This window comes from Oryctolagus cuniculus, chromosome 13 (genome assembly GCF_051225735.1).
Source record: "Oryctolagus cuniculus isolate XC-2025 breed Fujian yellow rabbit chromosome 13, ASM5122573v1, whole genome shotgun sequence".
NCBI lineage: Eukaryota > Metazoa > Chordata > Mammalia > Lagomorpha > Leporidae > Oryctolagus > Oryctolagus cuniculus.
Genome location: NC_142879.1, coordinates 61,154,910 through 61,171,930, shown reverse-complemented (window position 1 = coordinate 61,171,930; position 17,021 = coordinate 61,154,910). Strand labels below are relative to the sequence as shown.

The 17,021-nt window shown below is 44.1% G+C and overlaps 1 protein-coding gene across 1 annotated transcript in view; it reads left to right on the top strand.

Annotated features, from left to right (window-relative positions):
- ACTN2 (actinin alpha 2) overlaps positions 1-17,021 on the top strand; it is a 75,861-nt gene that overhangs the window by 47,829 nt on the left and 11,011 nt on the right. Inside the window, exons 9-15 of the mRNA XM_051821489.3 lie at positions 1,478-1,570; positions 3,617-3,847; positions 6,103-6,250; positions 7,711-7,861; positions 11,227-11,335; positions 12,622-12,762; positions 15,329-15,511. Of these exons, the coding sequence (XP_051677449.1) occupies positions 1,478-1,570; positions 3,617-3,847; positions 6,103-6,250; positions 7,711-7,861; positions 11,227-11,335; positions 12,622-12,762; positions 15,329-15,511 (1,056 nt within the window). The remainder of the gene's footprint in view (positions 1-1,477; positions 1,571-3,616; positions 3,848-6,102; positions 6,251-7,710; positions 7,862-11,226; positions 11,336-12,621; positions 12,763-15,328; positions 15,512-17,021) is intronic.

The window sequence follows — 17,021 nt, the reverse complement described above, 5'->3', positions numbered from 1 at the left end:
GTGTGTTTGTGCGCTTCACATCTTACCTTGGAATCTTTCTAAGTGTTTTGTAATGAGCTAATATGATAAGTCCCAAATTGTGTGCTAAAAGCAAACAACAACAACAACAAAAAAAAAGGCGTTAACATTAGACAATTCTCGAGGTATTTTTACCTGCCTTCTAAGGTACTTCCTTTATTTCATTGGTAAATTGTGAAAAACATTTGTGTTTTACAAAAAAAAAAAAAAAATGGGGAGCATGAAAATGTGGACACATGGTGAGAAGAAACAAATGCCTTTCCAATGCCCAGTAGTTGTCCTCTGCCTAGAAATTGCCTTCACCGTTCAGTAATTTGTCCTAACATCTTTCAAGACTAATTTTATTGTAAGTGAAATGGTGAAAGGGATGATAATGTTACAACCTTGCAAGTATCCCCATCCATTGTGGGAGGATGTCCTTAGCTTTCTGCATACTTACTTTTTTCTGTTGCTTGCCCCTTTACATATGTCCATGTAAAGAATATTGATAGACAGGGGTGGACCTAGGGGTTGTATCTGTGATTTCCTTAAATAAATAGGAAATAGTGAGAAGTGGAAATTGGCCTGTAATCAGGCCTACTAGGACTTTAAAAGTGAGGCTTGGGGACAGGCTGTGATCCCTGAAGTTTGTCTCCTTGATTCATCATATTGTGATTCAAGGCACTTTGCCACTCTTGGCCCAAGTTCCTTCCACAAACAACAGAGAACAATTGATCACCTCAGTGACTTCTTAGGAAGCATAACCCTGTGGGGAAGATCCTATCTAGAAAGCTCTACATATTCATTTCAAGAGATGAGGGCCACAGTGAATTCAAGTACAATGACTTATATATGTGAGAAAAAGTTCATGGGAAAATGGGTTTAAAAGATGAATTTATTTTGCCCCTCCCCAAGAAAATTGAAATCCATGCATACAAGAGGTCTTCAGAAAGTTCATGGAAAATGTATAATATGAAAAAACTATACATGGATTTCAAAATACTTTTTCACCAAAATAAACCATTTTTAACTCCATTTTTCCATGAACTTTATGAAATACTCTCACATTTTCAGGACCCAGTCAGTTTTTCATTTCTAAGGGCTGATGCTGGAGATTTCCCACCCTGTGATTGAGATCAGTGGAGTGTTCAGATCTTGGTTTCCTTGATCCATATTTTTCTGTTACTAACTTGCTTGATGTTTTCCAAAGCTGTGTTTTAGACTAATGGTATCTCCCATTACTCCCTACAGTACACTCAGCCTGCCGTGTAAGTCTGTGTGAAAATTATGTTTAAAAAAAGGTGTAAAATGATTCATAGTATTAAAAAGCCATCCCCTTAATCTTCTCTCACCCTAACCTGGAATCTGCACCATTTACAGCACGCCATCTCTCTCGTCACCTCATCCCCTGCCACGGTCAGTCTTGTGTGTGTGCCTCCCCGTCGACAGAGCTGTCCTGTTTACCTATTGTGTTTTACAGGCCGAGACAGCGGCTAACAGGATATGTAAGGTTCTTGCTGTGAATCAAGAGAATGAGAGGCTGATGGAAGAATATGAGAGGCTAGCAAGTGAGGTAAAGGACATTGGTGACCCCAGTTCTGTCCATACTCACCCAGGGGGTGAGGCACAGGGGGTGAAAATGGATCGTCAGTGTTTTCTTTTTTTTTGCATTTTTCATCTCAGATAGGATGAAAGTAGGAAAATAATGCTTGATTTTAGAGGTTGTTCATCTTGTAGCAACATAAGTATTGGTGCAAAAGTACTCCCAAGGGCCTTCCCAATGATCCTGTAGCAGAGAGGTAGTTTGCATGTTTTAAGACAGTAGAATGTGAATCCATTCTCAGCTCTGCACCCAGGGTCAGACACCCCTTCCCCCCATGACATTGCGTTAATTGTTTTTTTTTTTTTTTCCTGCTCCATTGGCTACCCACACCATAAGATATGCACCATATTTGGAAGCCTTGCTCCACACAGTGAACCAGCCTGTTGTGAAGAAGTGGTTTAGCCTTGTGTGCCTGTATACATACCTAGGGGGAACAATGCTGGAAGGCAGAGCCCTCCATCCAGGTCATTTGTGCACAAGTTTCTGTGGTGCCTTTCCACGATCTTCAGCCAGATTCTTGGTTACAACAACACCTTCCATGTTGCTCCTCTTTTTGTTCTCTTTGTAGCATAAATAGCAGCAGGGTAGTCTCCTCATTGCCTCCGCATGTATTTTCCTAATACAGGTGTGGGCTCACAGCCACATCCTTTCAAGCACAGTAGCATGTGTTCAAGACCAAATGACTTTTCCTCTGACTTAGCTGAGATTTAGTCTGTACTGGGAAAAAAATCAGGATACTTGTAATAAATCTTCCCAAAGAGTATTCTATTTTTTAACCTTTATTTATTTATTTGACCTGAAAGAGAGACAGACAGCAGAGCTCCCATCCACTGATTCACTCCTCCCAAATGCTTGCAATGACACAGGCTGAGCCAGGCCAAGGCCAGGAGCTAGGAACTCAACCTGAGTCTCTATGTGGGTGCCAAGGACCCAACAACTTAAGCCATTACCACTGCCTCCCAGGGTCCACATAAGCAGGAAGCGGGAACTGGGAGCATAGCCTGGACTCAAGCCCAGGTACTCTGATATGGAATGCAGGCATCCCCAGTGGCATCTTGACTGCTGCTACGCCAAACGCCTGCCCTGAGTAGTTTATTTTAATTCTGTCTAATGATGTGGAGCTTATGCTGTTTTATGGCCACCATGGAAAAGTTTGATTTGATGGCAGTTACGCCCATTGTAAACCTCAGGAATGAAGGGTGACCAGGATGGAAGGACAGGTGATCCTCACTGATTACATCTTTTCCTTTTCCTACTTGGTCCTTCATTTCTTCTCCTAAAACCCTCAGATTCTCACCATTTTAACTTTTTTTTATTCTGATCTGTCATCTCCAAGTGATCAGAAGGTGTAAGTGCAAATGATGAAGCTTCCATCAGATAATTTCCAAGACCTTTAGGTAGTAATTCAAGAAAAAGGGTGTGTCCTTTGTCCCTAGGAATTCACCACCATTTTCACTTATGTCATACAGATTTATCTAAAAGCTAAATGGTAAATATCCCTCGGCACTGAGTCAATCCCAGGCTTACAATACACCTGTCTAGTAAATAAATTCATTAGATTTAAGCTGATTTTTTTAAAAAAAATTTAAGTGAAACTCAATTCTTTGCTGAATCTGCTACACTATATTTCTGCCATGTCAGGCCTTTTTGTTTTATTTTTTCCTTTGAAAGCTCCATCCAGCATTTGTCTGCTAATGTCTGGTCCCTGAGTTTCCTGTAAATGTCACATTTTTGTAAAACATGACCTGACGTGCTGACATCAAGTTTTCTACCTGTGTATGGTATCACTGGGGTGTTCGCTTGTGTCATGGGTGAACACTGAAAATGTCATTCATGCTACCAAGCATAGAGGTACCTTTCCCCTCTTTTAAGTCAGTGGATTCATAACCACCCTTTGGTAATTTTAGGAACATTAGGTTAATCCATTCCAAATTATCAGGTGCCTCTTTTTTTTTTTTTTAACTGGGGGGGCTGTTTGCTGATATTTTCAGCAATATTTTTGTATCTTGGGAGTAGCTTTTGGAATGGATTCGTCGCACGATCCCCTGGCTTGAGAACCGGACTCCTGAGAAGACCATGAAAGCCATGCAGAAAAAGCTGGAGGACTTCCGAGATTACCGTCGGAAGCACAAGCCGCCCAAGGTGCAGGAGAAATGCCAGCTGGAGATCAACTTCAACACGCTGCAGACCAAGCTGCGGATCAGCAACCGGCCGGCCTTCATGCCCTCCGAGGGCAAGATGGTGTCGGTGAGTAGCTGAGGCCAACCCCCGTGGCCCATCCGAAGCCCTCTCTTGTAACTCAAGGCTTTGACCTTGGTCCCTTCCCTCGTGGGCTGCTGAGAAGGAAGCATCGACTCCTTGAATCTTTTCAGTTATATGGATGTGATTTTGGCCCTCTCACAAGTTTGTTTTTGGTGTTTTCCTCCTGCCCTCCATGCTTTCCTTGGTTCCAACCACCATTGGTGTGGTACTTCCCAGAGTAGACTTCTAAGAAAGCCTGGCGGATGAGCCCTCCTTTCCCCCTGGCTCGCGACCTTGCCTGGTCTTCCCTCAGCAGATCCATCTGTGTCTGGATCGTGTGCCCTTTATTCCCTGCGGTGACTGCCCACCCATTTCTCCCTCTCGAAGTCTTGGTCCTACATTTTCCTCCCTGTTCTCTGCATCATCGTTTTCTCCCCTTACTCAGTCACCGGCATCAGAATACAAAAGCGCTCACTGTAGAGTCTGACAAACAGAAATCACAGCCTGTCTCACCACCGCTCCCTGTGGCTACTCCCCGGGTTCTTGACTCCCTTCACAGCAGAACATATAGAAATTCTTTGTGGTGCTGCTTTCCCTTCCCCTGTCTGCACCTCCAAGACTGCATTGTCCTGGCTTCTGTCCCCTGCTCCCCTGAGTCTGTTCTCATTAGAGTCAGTGACAAACTGGTTGTCAGATTGATTTTCACATTCCTGAATGTCTCAGTACTTTGACTCAATTTCCTGTTGCTTCCTTCTTGAAATTCTTCCAACTTTTGGTCTTTCTGGTTTTTTTCTCCCCTCATCAGCAAAGTTTTCTCCATCTCCACTCAAGGCCTTGAATCCTCTACCCAACTGTAAATGTTGCATGGCTCCTGGTCCTGGCACTGAGCACTCTATCTATACCTGTTAGGTGACCTCATCAAGACCTTGGCTTTAATTACCTCCTGTAATGCTGATGCTTCTCCACTTTTCTGTCTTCAGCTCTCACTTCTCCCTATTCCAGACCTGTCCTTATATCTCTACCTAGACGTCTCAAAAAAGTTTCAAACCTAAGATGTCCAAAAGACTCCTCCTACAATTTCCTCCCTCCCAGTAAATTGCTGCACTGGCCCCTTCATTGCCAAAGCCCCAAATCCAAGCCTTCATCTTTCACTTTCTTTTTCTGTCACTTTCTCACATGCGGTTCCGCAGCCAGTCCCACTGACTGTCCTTCCAGATTGTACCTTAAAATACTGCTCTTCTCTCTACCTCCACTGCCACTGTTCCATGTAAAGCCTCCCTACCCTTTCTTGGACTGCAAGTAACCTCTAACTGGCTCTCTTTTTCTTTTGCCCCCTAAAATTCAGCCCCCATAGAGCAGCCTCTGTCATCTTTTAAAAATATCCATCAGATCTTTGCAGCTTCTTTCTCCAAACCCCTTAGCAACTTCCCAAAATATTTGCAATGGAGTCCATGTTCATTATCCTGCCCCATAGGGTCTGGCACAGTCTGACCCATGCCCACTTTGCTGATCCCACCTCTTGTGCCTCTGCCCTAGCTCGCTATGCTGTGGCCACCATGATCCACTTTGGCTCTTCCAACACCTTGAGCCTCTCAGGGCTTTGAGCTGGTTCCTCCACCAGGAGCACTTGTTCCTCACTTCTTTGCATAACTGGATTTTTCCATCATTGAGGTCTCAGCTCAAATGCCACCCCCTCAGACGTCTTCTCTAAATAACCTATAGGAACTACCTCCATCGGCTCTCAGTACCCTTGACCCTGAGTTGTTTTTCTTTCATGACACTTATCACTATCTGAAATGAACTTGTTTGTTTAATTAGTTGTTGATTTTCTGTCCCTCCTGACAAGCAGGAAGGGAACTTCATGGTGTTTTTTGCCCTTACAAAGTTTCTCACTAATACCTGCTACGTGGGAGATGCTGCTGGCTGTCATTAGCTGCTGCTGGCTGATTGGCTGTGTCATCCCCATCATTGAATCAGACTTGTCTTGAATGGAGTCACTGTGATATTTTATCTCTTTGTAGCCTTAAAGTTTAGCCCCTATTCATCGTTGTCCACATCTGGAAATGCATCAGATTAGTCAGCAATGTGAGGTCTAAACAGTCCCAGTGATAATTAAGACATTTGGAAGCCAAAGTGGTTGAACGATTGCTTAGGCAGGGTGTAGGAAACACGGTCAAACACACTGTGGAGGGGATTCATAAGAGGGTCCAAGAGATCAGAGTGTGACGAATGTGCCTTCACTTGTCCTTGAACCATCCCAGGATATTGCTGGTGCCTGGCAGAGGCTGGAGCAGGCAGAGAAGGGTTATGAGGAATGGTTGCTCAATGAGATACGGAGACTAGAGCGCTTGGAACACCTGGCTGAGAAGTTCAGGCAGAAGGCCTCAACGCATGAAACTTGGGCTTATGGTAAGTAGCCAAGACTTGGATTTGGTTTTGAAACCTCAGAGTTGAGCTGGGCACAGAGCCACCAAGCATCATTACTAGCTGTATCTCCGGCGTCTGGGTGATGCTGTGGGCAGCTGTCCTCACCTTTTTCTGCTGTCTTATTTCAGTGCTAAACTTCAAGAGGTAAGCATGAAGATTGATTTTTATAATCAAGCAGATCATATGGCACTTGAAATGTGTTCTTCATACACTTACCTACGTAAGGCCTGGCCTCCTTCTGCCTTTCTTATTTGATTATATAATTAACTGTTTATTCCTTAATTGTGAGTCAGACAGCCCCGGCCCATCTTCTAGCTTCTGCCAATGAAATGCATATTAAATACCACAAAGCAACATAACATCTTACTTGGAACATCTGATTGGAGGGGAAGACTGCAAGTTATCATTTTCTGGAACCGGACTTGTTTATCTCACTGTCATTCCCCTATTTTTTCATGTATGATTCTTGGAAGTACATAGCAGGTAGTTACAGGTACAGATGCTGGAGCCAGGCAGGGTAGAGACCCAGTTCTGATACTGAGCAGCTTAGTGCCTTGGTCATGGTCTTAGCCTCTCCTTGGCTTCACTGTCCTCTTCAAGATGGGGATACTCCTTGTAGGATTTTTGTAATACCCTCCTTGTAGGATATTTATGCAGATTTAATGAGTTCCTAAAGTTTTAAAATGAGTATCTGACACATCATCAGTGCAACGTTGTCATCATCAAATATATGAATACTCGTTCTCCATTTCCAGCTTTGTACAATTAAATCCTGAAAGGTCATTAACCAGGGATCCATATGGATTCAGTTATAGCCACAGCACTTGCTCAGTTGAGGAAATATTAATGGGGAAATACAAACATACATGAATTTCAAATTTTTTGCACCAAAATAAACTCTTTTAATTCTATTTTCCACATACTTTTTGAAGTAAAAAGAAGTTTAAAGAGGAAAATACCTAATATTTATTATCAAGGAAAAAAAAAAACACAAAGCTTATGCTGCATTTAACTACAGAAAGTATAGCTTTCAAACAAAAAGAATTGGGGTGGAACTGAGGACAGGGGTTTTAGCTAACCATCCCAAGTGGCTCTTGGGAGGAATTACTAACTCAATAGAGTATCCTGCTGGACAGGCAGACACCACTTAAGATGATGAGGAATAGAACTCTGGTTTTCTGAGTGCATTCAGTGCTACTCCCACCCGCATCCCCCTCCCCCTGCCCTGTGTGTCAAGATGTGAACCCCTCAAGCGGCTGGTGCATCCTTTGCAAGCAACAGCCTGAATTTCACAGAGATGCTTGATTGTGTCTTCAGGCCAGTGGTACTCGGCCTCTTGCTTGCTTGTGATCTCAATGCTCCCTGTGGGTGCACTTGGGTGGCGCAGAGAGGCCATTCTGTGACACCAGCGTATTCACACTCCCTTGCGGCCACCTTTGCAGGCAAAGAACAGATCTTGCTGCAGAAGGATTACGAGTCGGCATCCCTGACCGAGGTGCGGGCCCTGCTGCGGAAGCACGAGGCCTTTGAGAGCGACCTGGCCGCGCACCAGGACCGTGTGGAGCAGATCGCAGCCATCGCACAGGAGCTGAAGTACGTGCTGCTGCCTCGTCCTCCCTCCGGGGAGCCCCTGGGCTGTGGGAGCGACCTGGGCTCTGGATGAAGAGGGGCAAGGGAGACTGGCCTTTCCTTCCTGGCTAGAGCTGTCTGAATAGGATTCTTCCTGTTTCTCCAAATACAGACACGGATTCAGCTTTGGTTGTTTGGTTCTGGACGAATCCCCTATCCTCCCGTCCAGCAGCACCCCAAACCCCAGCACAGGCAGGTCTGCTTCCAAGAGGATGAGAAATCCATGCAGAGGCCTGAGGCTTGTAAAAAGGCACAGAAAGGCAGCCTCACCCAGGCTAGGTGTAGGAGGCGGAACCTAAGGCCTGTCCAGAAAACGAGGCAGAAAACCAAAATCACCTGTAATGGAAGAGATGTTAAGGCCCTGCTTTTGTTTGTCACCCAATAAGTGCTGTGTCATTTCCATGCATTGCGATTCTTGGGAAGAACTGGCAATGAGCTAACCACTCCGCAGGCATCCTGAGATCCCTGCTGTGTGCTGTGTGTGCCCCAGGCATGGCTGCCTCCATGGAGAGGGCCTCCGAGCAGTGTTTCTGAACTGTTTTAAGACCCCTGCCTCACTTTGATGAACACAACATCTCATTTCCTACTCCTTCCCCACTCATTGGAATCAAAGATATATTTGCAGAATTTTTAGAGCCTAACATCTCATGGTAACTTCAGAAAGATGAATAATAAAAATGCCTTTGAATTTATGACATTTTAAAATAACCATGTTCTTTGCTTTCAGCCAGAGCAAACCCCTTAATTAGCAGATGGGTACTCTTTAAAGAGCATCCTGTTTCAATCTTGTCCATATAAATGCTTAATTATTTGTGATCTTTATATCCAGTTTGCATATGATATTTGTGGTCTCTATATGATCTTATTTTTCCTACTTCTTGAATATTAGTTTTTTTGATTACTCATTAACAGTTACAAATAAAAGGATGAAAAAAAACCTCAATTATTTAGTGCTCTATCACAGCTTCTAAAAGAAATTTGGAATGGTTTTGAGTGTTGCCAGTAAAATTTAAGTAATAATTTTACTATTACTATTATTCCTAGTGTTCCCACTGCCTATTTATGTACACAGAACAGAGATGACTCACACATACAGAATTTAGGCTGTGCCCTTATTATTATTAACATCCCTTTCATTTTTACTTAAATAAATTAGAAATGTTGTGTAGTTCTCAAAGTGTATAAAAATAGTCATGCAAACCTTAACTCCTTGCAAGCAGACATATGCAGAACCTTTGTATATGAATTAGAGGAGGGAGAAATGTATTCATACACCATGAGAATTACTATGGAAGGGCAAGCATTTGCCTCGCCATTGTAGATCAGTAGGTTTCCTAGGGAATTTTTTGTTTTATTGAGAACACTTTCTTCTCTTTAATGTTAGCATTTTAGGGATCCCTAACCTTTTTGTTTTGTATTCTAGCATATTTTAGTTGTTTGAATTTTTCTCCCCACTTACAACAATAAGTACAGTTTAACCCAGTGTAGAATATGAATATTATTCAGATTCAATTTATATATATGTGGCTCAGCCACTTTTTAAAAAAAAAAAAGATTTTTATTTGTTTATTTGAAAGGCAGAGTTACACAGAGAGAAGGAGAGAGAGAGAGATCTTCAATCCTCTGGTTCACTCCACAAATGGCCACATCAGCCAGAGCTGGGCTAGGCTGAAGCTAGGAGCCAGGAGCTTTGTCCAGGTCTTCCACATGGGTGGCAGGAGCCCAAGCACTTGGGCCATCTTTCACTGCTTTCTCAGGTGCATTAGAAGGGAGCAGGATCAGAAGTGGAGCAGCCAGGACTAGAACCAGCACCCATATAGGATGCAGCACTGCAGCCAGTGGCTTAACACACTGTACCACAGCACCAGTCCCCCACAGTTTGTTCTTGAGACCTGGGGAAGCTTCAGTGAAGTGATGGGGAGCCACCTACCCACGAGAAGAACGCTTAGATACCAACCACTTGGGTTTCCTTTGTCCAGTTACAAGAATAACAATGCTTAATAAGCATTAGCTAATATTACTCAAGGAAAGTACCCAAGCAGTGAACAACTACTGTCCTGATGTAGGAACTAAACAGGAGCCTCCAGGAAATGGATTTGGTGGGGTAGGAGGGGACTTCTTGAAACTTGTCTTGTCCTGACCTGGTTTTGAAGAAGTCTCTGGAAGATGTCTTTAAACCTCCAGGAGTCTCACTGCCATCCTGATTTAAAAGGTGATTAACTTTTGCACAGGATTCCAAGTTTGATCCCTGGAGATGCTCAGTTAACTTTCTAGTTAAGTATTGCTTTAATGGTGAGTTTAAATTACTTCACAAAAATTCCACTAAGATGCATAGGTGGTTTGATGAGGGAAAGTATTTAGCAAGGAATCTTTTTTTTTTTTTTTTTTTTTTTTTTTTTTTTTTTGGACAGGCAGAGTTAGACAGTGAGAGAGAGACAGAGAGAAAGGTCTTCCTTTTGTTGATTTGCTCCCCAAATGGCCAGTGCACTGCGCTGATCCAAAGCCAGGAGCCAGGTGCTTCTCCTGGTCTCCCATGATGGTGCAGGGCCTAAGCACTTGGGCCATCCTCCACTGCCTTCCCAGGCCACAGCAGAGAGCAAGACTGGAAGAGGAGCAACTGGGACAGAATCCGGTGCCCCGACCGGGACTAGAACCCGATGTGCCAGCGCAACAGGTGGAGGATTAGCCAAGTGAGCTGCGGCCCAGCCTAGCAAGGAATCTTTTGGGTCTTGCTTGTCATGCTAATGGCCTGAGACAAATCAGAACCTTGTTGCCCTTCAGTGGAAGGGCTGGGGTCTGCTGCCTTGTAGAAGTGCTAGGCAAGGTCACAGCCCCCTTCTGGATGTGGTGCTCCACCCAGCGGCGAGGCTGGGCGCCCTCCCAGGGGAACCAAGGACACCTACCTCCCCCTGTCACTCATTTCGCTGTTCTGGTCACTGTGGCGCGCAGCCTGGCCCTCAGCACTGTCCTCAGGTTACATAGTTGGCTTCATTTAGCAGGTTCATTGCCACTTAAACATCACACTGCGGGGCTGGGTTGGGGGAGGTTCACAGAGAAAAGGAAAGGAGAATGAAGGCCGCTGAGACCTTAGGAAGACAGTGGCAGTCTCTGTTGAGAAGTCTGGACATCAGCACAGGTTTTACTAATTCTCATTGCTTTATGACAAGAGTGACAATGTTTACGATGGATGGATGAACCCAGTCCTGAAAGACCCTGCCAATTCTCTTACCAGATTTCTGTTTTTAAACCTGGCAGTGTGTGTTGGGCCTGTGTCCACCTTCCCCTGTGTCATCTGGGAAAGTGACTCTATTTCTTGTCACTTTTAACAGTGAACTGGACTATCATGATGCTGTGAATGTCAACGATCGATGCCAAAAAATCTGTGACCAGTGGGACAGGTTGGGAACGCTCACCCAGAAGAGGAGAGAGGCCTTGGAGGTGAAGTCTTGAAGCCATATTGACATGAAATCTTGTAACAGAGGCTCTTTAATTAAGTCACTGGTATTAATTTTCTGTGGCTCTGTGGCAATATGTATATGAAACTTTGCAGACTTTTGATGAAAGGAACCTCTAAAGAGAGCCCCCAAAGAAGTGGGAGAAAGAAGGAAATAGGAAGTTGGTAGCTTTGTGCTGTAGGTCACCCATTAACAGTGAAACGTTCTTTTGAATTAAAAAACAAAACCAGCAGTAGTGAGATTGTGGTATAAACCCACTTGATACCAAGTGATAACTACAAGGAGTTTCTGAAAATCCTCCCATATGAATTATTGAGTCAGGAAATCAGAAAGAGCCTCACTTGAGCTTGCAAAGGGCAACAGATATTGAAAAAAAGAAGACATGATATGAAAAGGAATTGGGGTAAATTTGGCCTTATCCAAATATAAGGCGTGGGTGAATAATGGTAGATAGCTGGGATTTAAACTGTACCTAATTATCTGTCACTGTGGAAGATTCATGTGATGTGAAGGAAGAAAGCAGTTGACCAGTCGTCAGAGTCTTTTCACCTTGTCTCTGATGTAATGTCTACAGTACACTATTTTCAGGCTTCCTGGATGGCCGCTGACTGTTACAAAGCTGCCTAAAGAAAGAAATGTTGAGAGAGAGAAAGGACTGGACACGTACTGGTGACAGCATGAGCATTTTAGAACAGGAAGAAATGTGAATCTAATTGTGGAATATGTAAAAGCATAGAGTGGTTTCCCTGTCCACTCCCCATTGTCCTTGCCATGGGAAACAAGCTCAGTATCCAGGTTTCCTGAAGCCTTGTGCTTTCATGTACCAGGGAGGTGAGAGAGGGTCACTGTATAAAGTCCTAAAAGAGGATTTAAGGAAATTTACCAGTAGGTCCCTCTGTCTTCACTAAGTAGGGTGACTTTGGCAAAGATATGCGACTTCTCTGTGCACTGTTGAGTGTAAGATGCAGAAGATGCCCTGAGTTCTCTGTTAGCCAGCACAGTTAAGGAGTCAGTGCTCCAGTTACTGTATACTTGAAAAATGAAGCTACATTGGATGTTGTTTAATCCTCCTTTAATTCAGAAGGTCCCTCAGAGACTTGTAGGGCTCAGTCCGATCTTCTTGTGAGCTTTACTTGATCTTTTGCAGACATCTGCTAAATGTCAGATAATAGTTTATTGTTCAGGAATACCTGTTTACACATGGATATGCATAAGAGAATTTACTTAATCTATGAAATGCTTGTTTCCATTTAACTTTGTGATCTTCAGAGAACGGAGAAATTGCTAGAAACCATTGATCAGCTTCACCTGGAGTTTGCCAAGAGAGCTGCTCCTTTCAACAATTGGATGGAAGGTGCTATGGAGGATCTGCAAGATATGTTCATTGTCCATAGCATTGAGGAAATCCAGGTAAACCTGCACTCATTTTTTTAAAAGATGTATTTATTATTTGAAAGATGAAATGAGAAACACAGAAAGAGTGATTTTTTAATTTTTTTTGCAAGTTTAATTTTGCATTTCATTTCTTGATAAACCAAAGTTTAAATCTAAAATAACTTACAGGTGTTCAATAAACAGTTGATTTATGGATGGAGGACATAATGCAATTATATTTACTTATTCTTAGACAGATTGGTTTGATAGATCTTCTGTCTATTAGTTCACTCCCCCAGTTGACCACAACAGCCAGGCTGGCCAGGAACTCCATCCAAGTCTCCAATGTGGGTGTCAGGGACCCAAGCACTTGGGCTATCTTCTGGTCCTTTCCAAGAAGCAGAGCAGCTGGGACTCAAACCTGCAATCCAGTATGGGATGGGGGTATCCCAAGTGGTGGCTTGACATGCTGTACCACAATGCCCACCCCAAACTACATTCTTACTGCATTAGAAATTAGTTGTCATTTAAACTTAGAATTCTGTTATATTTGTGGGTTTTTTTCTTATTTTATATTAATTTTATAACTAAGGAAATATGTTTAGAAAGCTCAAATTAACCTTTAAGCCTTAACTTAAAAATGTGTTTATTACTCCTGGCTACACCAAAATTAACATCAGTCAAATAATGATTGATTTTGAATATGTCTAAGAAAATCTGTTCTTTAAAGAAGAGCAAAATCTCCACGTGTGACATGGAGATATTCATGGAAAGTTAGGTGTGTATTGTCTGCTGAGTCAGCTACTTTGCAAAATGTGTACATATTGCTGCTCTTACTACACAGAGTTTTGCTAGAACAAAAAACATAAGGAGCCTCCCATAAGTCTAAATGTCTAGGTTATAATTTCTTCTGGGACTTTAAAGTTGTAAATAAGACTTCTAGGGAGTGAGGAAAGAGAAGCGAGCCATTCTCACACAGCATGACCCAGTTTAGAGACCATTGTTCAGTGAATTTGATATGAAAAAGAGTATAAAGAGAAAATACTTTTGAATTTAATAGATGTGTGTTAAAAAGAAGTCAGATAGAAATACTGAAGGTTAGGATTTGAAGCCCTGCCTCATAATAAAGGAACAGTCTAGAAGGATTTGCACTGGGTGTCAGTGAAGCCACTACTTTCTTGAACATTTCAGATGTCAATGTACGAAGCTTTGGTGGTGCTTCTTGGATGTGCACTGAAGCCTAAGCTAGCACCCTAACTGTCGCTCCCCGTCTTCGTGGAGGAACGACACTAAACCCTGCCTAGGCTTCATATCCGAGTCACGGCACCATTATGTCGCTCCCCCTCTTCGTGGAGGAACGACACTAAACCCTGCCTAGGCTTCATATCCGAGTCACGGCACCATTATGTCGCTCCCCTTCTTCGTGGAGGAGCGACACTGAACCCTGCGCTGTTCTTTCATCTGCTTGGCCCTCCCCGGGTTTGCTGCTGGTTCTTCCCGGGTTGGCTACCATCCCTTCCACCTCCGTGGAAGGGCGGTTCCCCCTGCCACATTCCCCACTTCCGCGGGGGAGCAGCACACCGCCGGCCGGCTCTCTCGGGGGCTGCACAGGTGTTCCTCCAGATAGATGTTCCCCTTAGATGTTTCTGGTGCATGTTGTCTCTCTCCTCCTTTATAGTCCTCTTCCACCAATCCCAACTCTGCTACCCACACGCCGAGTACGCTGCTCTCCTCCAATCAGGAGCAGGATCAGCTCCTGGAGGTCATCACTCAAGTTGGCAAGAGGCAGCTGCGTAGAAGCTGTTTTCTTCTCTCCCAGCGCCATATTGTGGGAGAGCAGATGCATAGAATGTCTTAATTCCAGTAACTCAGTCCAGTCCGGGTTGCTCCCCACACCTAACGTTTTATTTTGTTTTGTTTTTGAGTAAGTGAGACCTTTAAGTGTGCCTTGGAAGTCCCTCATTGTTTCACAAACTATGTTAGCAGCTGATCTGTTGCAACACCTAACATAGTCCCATCCTACTTAGGGTGGTTTGCAAAGCAGAGAGGTTGTTTGAACACCTGACCCCACAGGGCTGCAATTTTGTACATTACGGTCAAAGAATAGGTTCAATAAATGCAGGTCTTATGGAACCTCCTAGGTAAGAGTTAGTTTCCGTGGCCTTTTTTTTTTTTTTTTTTTTGAGGGGTAGGGACGTATTGCCTGCTTGCCTTTAGGTATAAGGGCAGCAAGTGTCAGGTGCTCATTTGTAGGATTATGAAGGTGAACTGGCTGTTAGAAGGGCAGCTAAGTTCTCTTCATCAGCAGAGAGTGAGACCTAAATAATGGCTGAGGATCAGAAATAATAAAAGCAAACATAACTTTTAAAATATGATTTTTGAAGACTCTAGATGAATAGCTATCAATTAGTCATCATGATACCATTTGTTCCATTTTCTAGGAACATTTTTCTGCACTAAAAAGCTTTTCTAAAACGTACTGTATTTCCTCCAGAGATTCCTGCAATTATAAAGCCATTTGCATATGTGAAGAAAGGAACATCAAAACCTGCAAAAGTAGCACTAAAACCAGATCGGGTTTTCTCTGCTTGTGTCTGTGTAGAGTTTGATCACAGCTCATGAGCAGTTCAAGGCCACGCTACCTGAGGCAGACGGGGAACGGCAGTCCATCATGGCCATCCAGAACGAGGTGGAGAAAGTGATTCAGAGCTACAACATCAGGATCAGCTCGAGCAACCCTTACAGCACCGTCACCATGGACGAGCTCCGGGCCAAGTGGGACAAGGTGGGTGGCTGAAGACTGAGTGTGGAAAGAGAGGGGCATCCTTGAAGCCAAGCTGAGGAAAGAGGTTAACACGTTAGGCACCTGGAGTGACTGCCTGATTTGGCATCATGACCAGCATTTACCTTCTTCCCAAATTTCACAGATAAAATCTATTAGATTTTTTTTAAAGATTTTATTTATTTATTTGAGAGGTAGAGTTACAGACAGTGAGAGGAGAGACAGAGAGAAAGGTCTTCCATCCATTGGTTCACTCCCCAAATGTCCGCAACGGCCAGCGCTGCGTCAATCTGAAGCCAGGAGCCAGGAGCTTCTTCTGGGTTTCCCATGTGGTTGCAGGGGCCCAAGGACTTGGGCCATCTTCTACTGCTTTACCAGGCCACAGCAGAGAGCTGGATTGGAAGAAGAGTAGCTGGGACTAGAACCAGTGCCCATATGGGATGCCGGCACCACAGGCAGAGGATTAACCTACTGCAGCATGGCCCCAGCCCCTATTAGATTTTTTTTAATAAAGGTTTTTTTATTTGTTTGAAAAGTAGAATGACAAAGAGAGGGAGAGACAGAGAGAGAGGTCTTCTGTCCACTGGTTCACTCCCAAATGGCCACAATGGCCAAGGTAGAACCAGGCCAAAACCAGGAGCCACGAACTCCATCCAGGTCTCCCAAGTGGGTGGCAAGGGCCCAAGCACTTGAGCCAACTTCTGCTGCTTTCCCAAGCACATTAGCAGGGAGCTGAATGAAAAGTGGAACAGCTCAGACTTGAACCTGTGCTCTGATATGTGATGACAGTGTTGTAGGAGCCGTTTATTTATTTATTTTTATTTTTTGACAGACAGAGTGGACAGTGAGAGAGAGAGACAGAGAGAAAGGTCTTTCTTTTGCTGTTGGTTCACCCTTCAATGGCCGCCACGGCTGGCGCGCTGCGGCCGGCGCACCGCGCTGATCTGATGGCAGGAGCCAGGTGCTTATCCTGGTCTCCCATGGGGTGCAGGGCCCAAGCACCTGGGCCATCCTCCACTGCACTCCCTGGCCACAGCAGAGAGCTGGCCTGGAAGAGGGGCAACCAGGACAGAATCCGGTGCCCCGACCGGGACTAGAACCCGGTGTGCCAGTGCCGCAAGGCAGAGGATTAGCCTAGTGAGCCACGGCGCTGGCCCAAGGAGCCATTTAATCCACTGCTCCACAATGCTGCCTCTCTGTTGGATTCTTAAATGCCATTCAGCAGGTTTTGTAGTTTGTGAGGAAAGGAAATAGAGATTTTGTGTGTGTGTATGTGTGTGTGCTTTTATTTGGTTACGTTTGTTTAAAATTTTATCTAAGGTCTACAAATTTCATGTATTTCATATATACAGATTTAGGAACATAGTGCTGCTTCTCACGCTAGAGTATTTAAAAAAAAAGGATTTGTTTATTTGAAAGGAAGAATGAAGTGGGAGGAAAGACAGAGAGCAGGGAGAAGAGGATGAATATCTTTCATTTGCTGGTTCACTCACCAAATGGCCTCAAGGTCCAG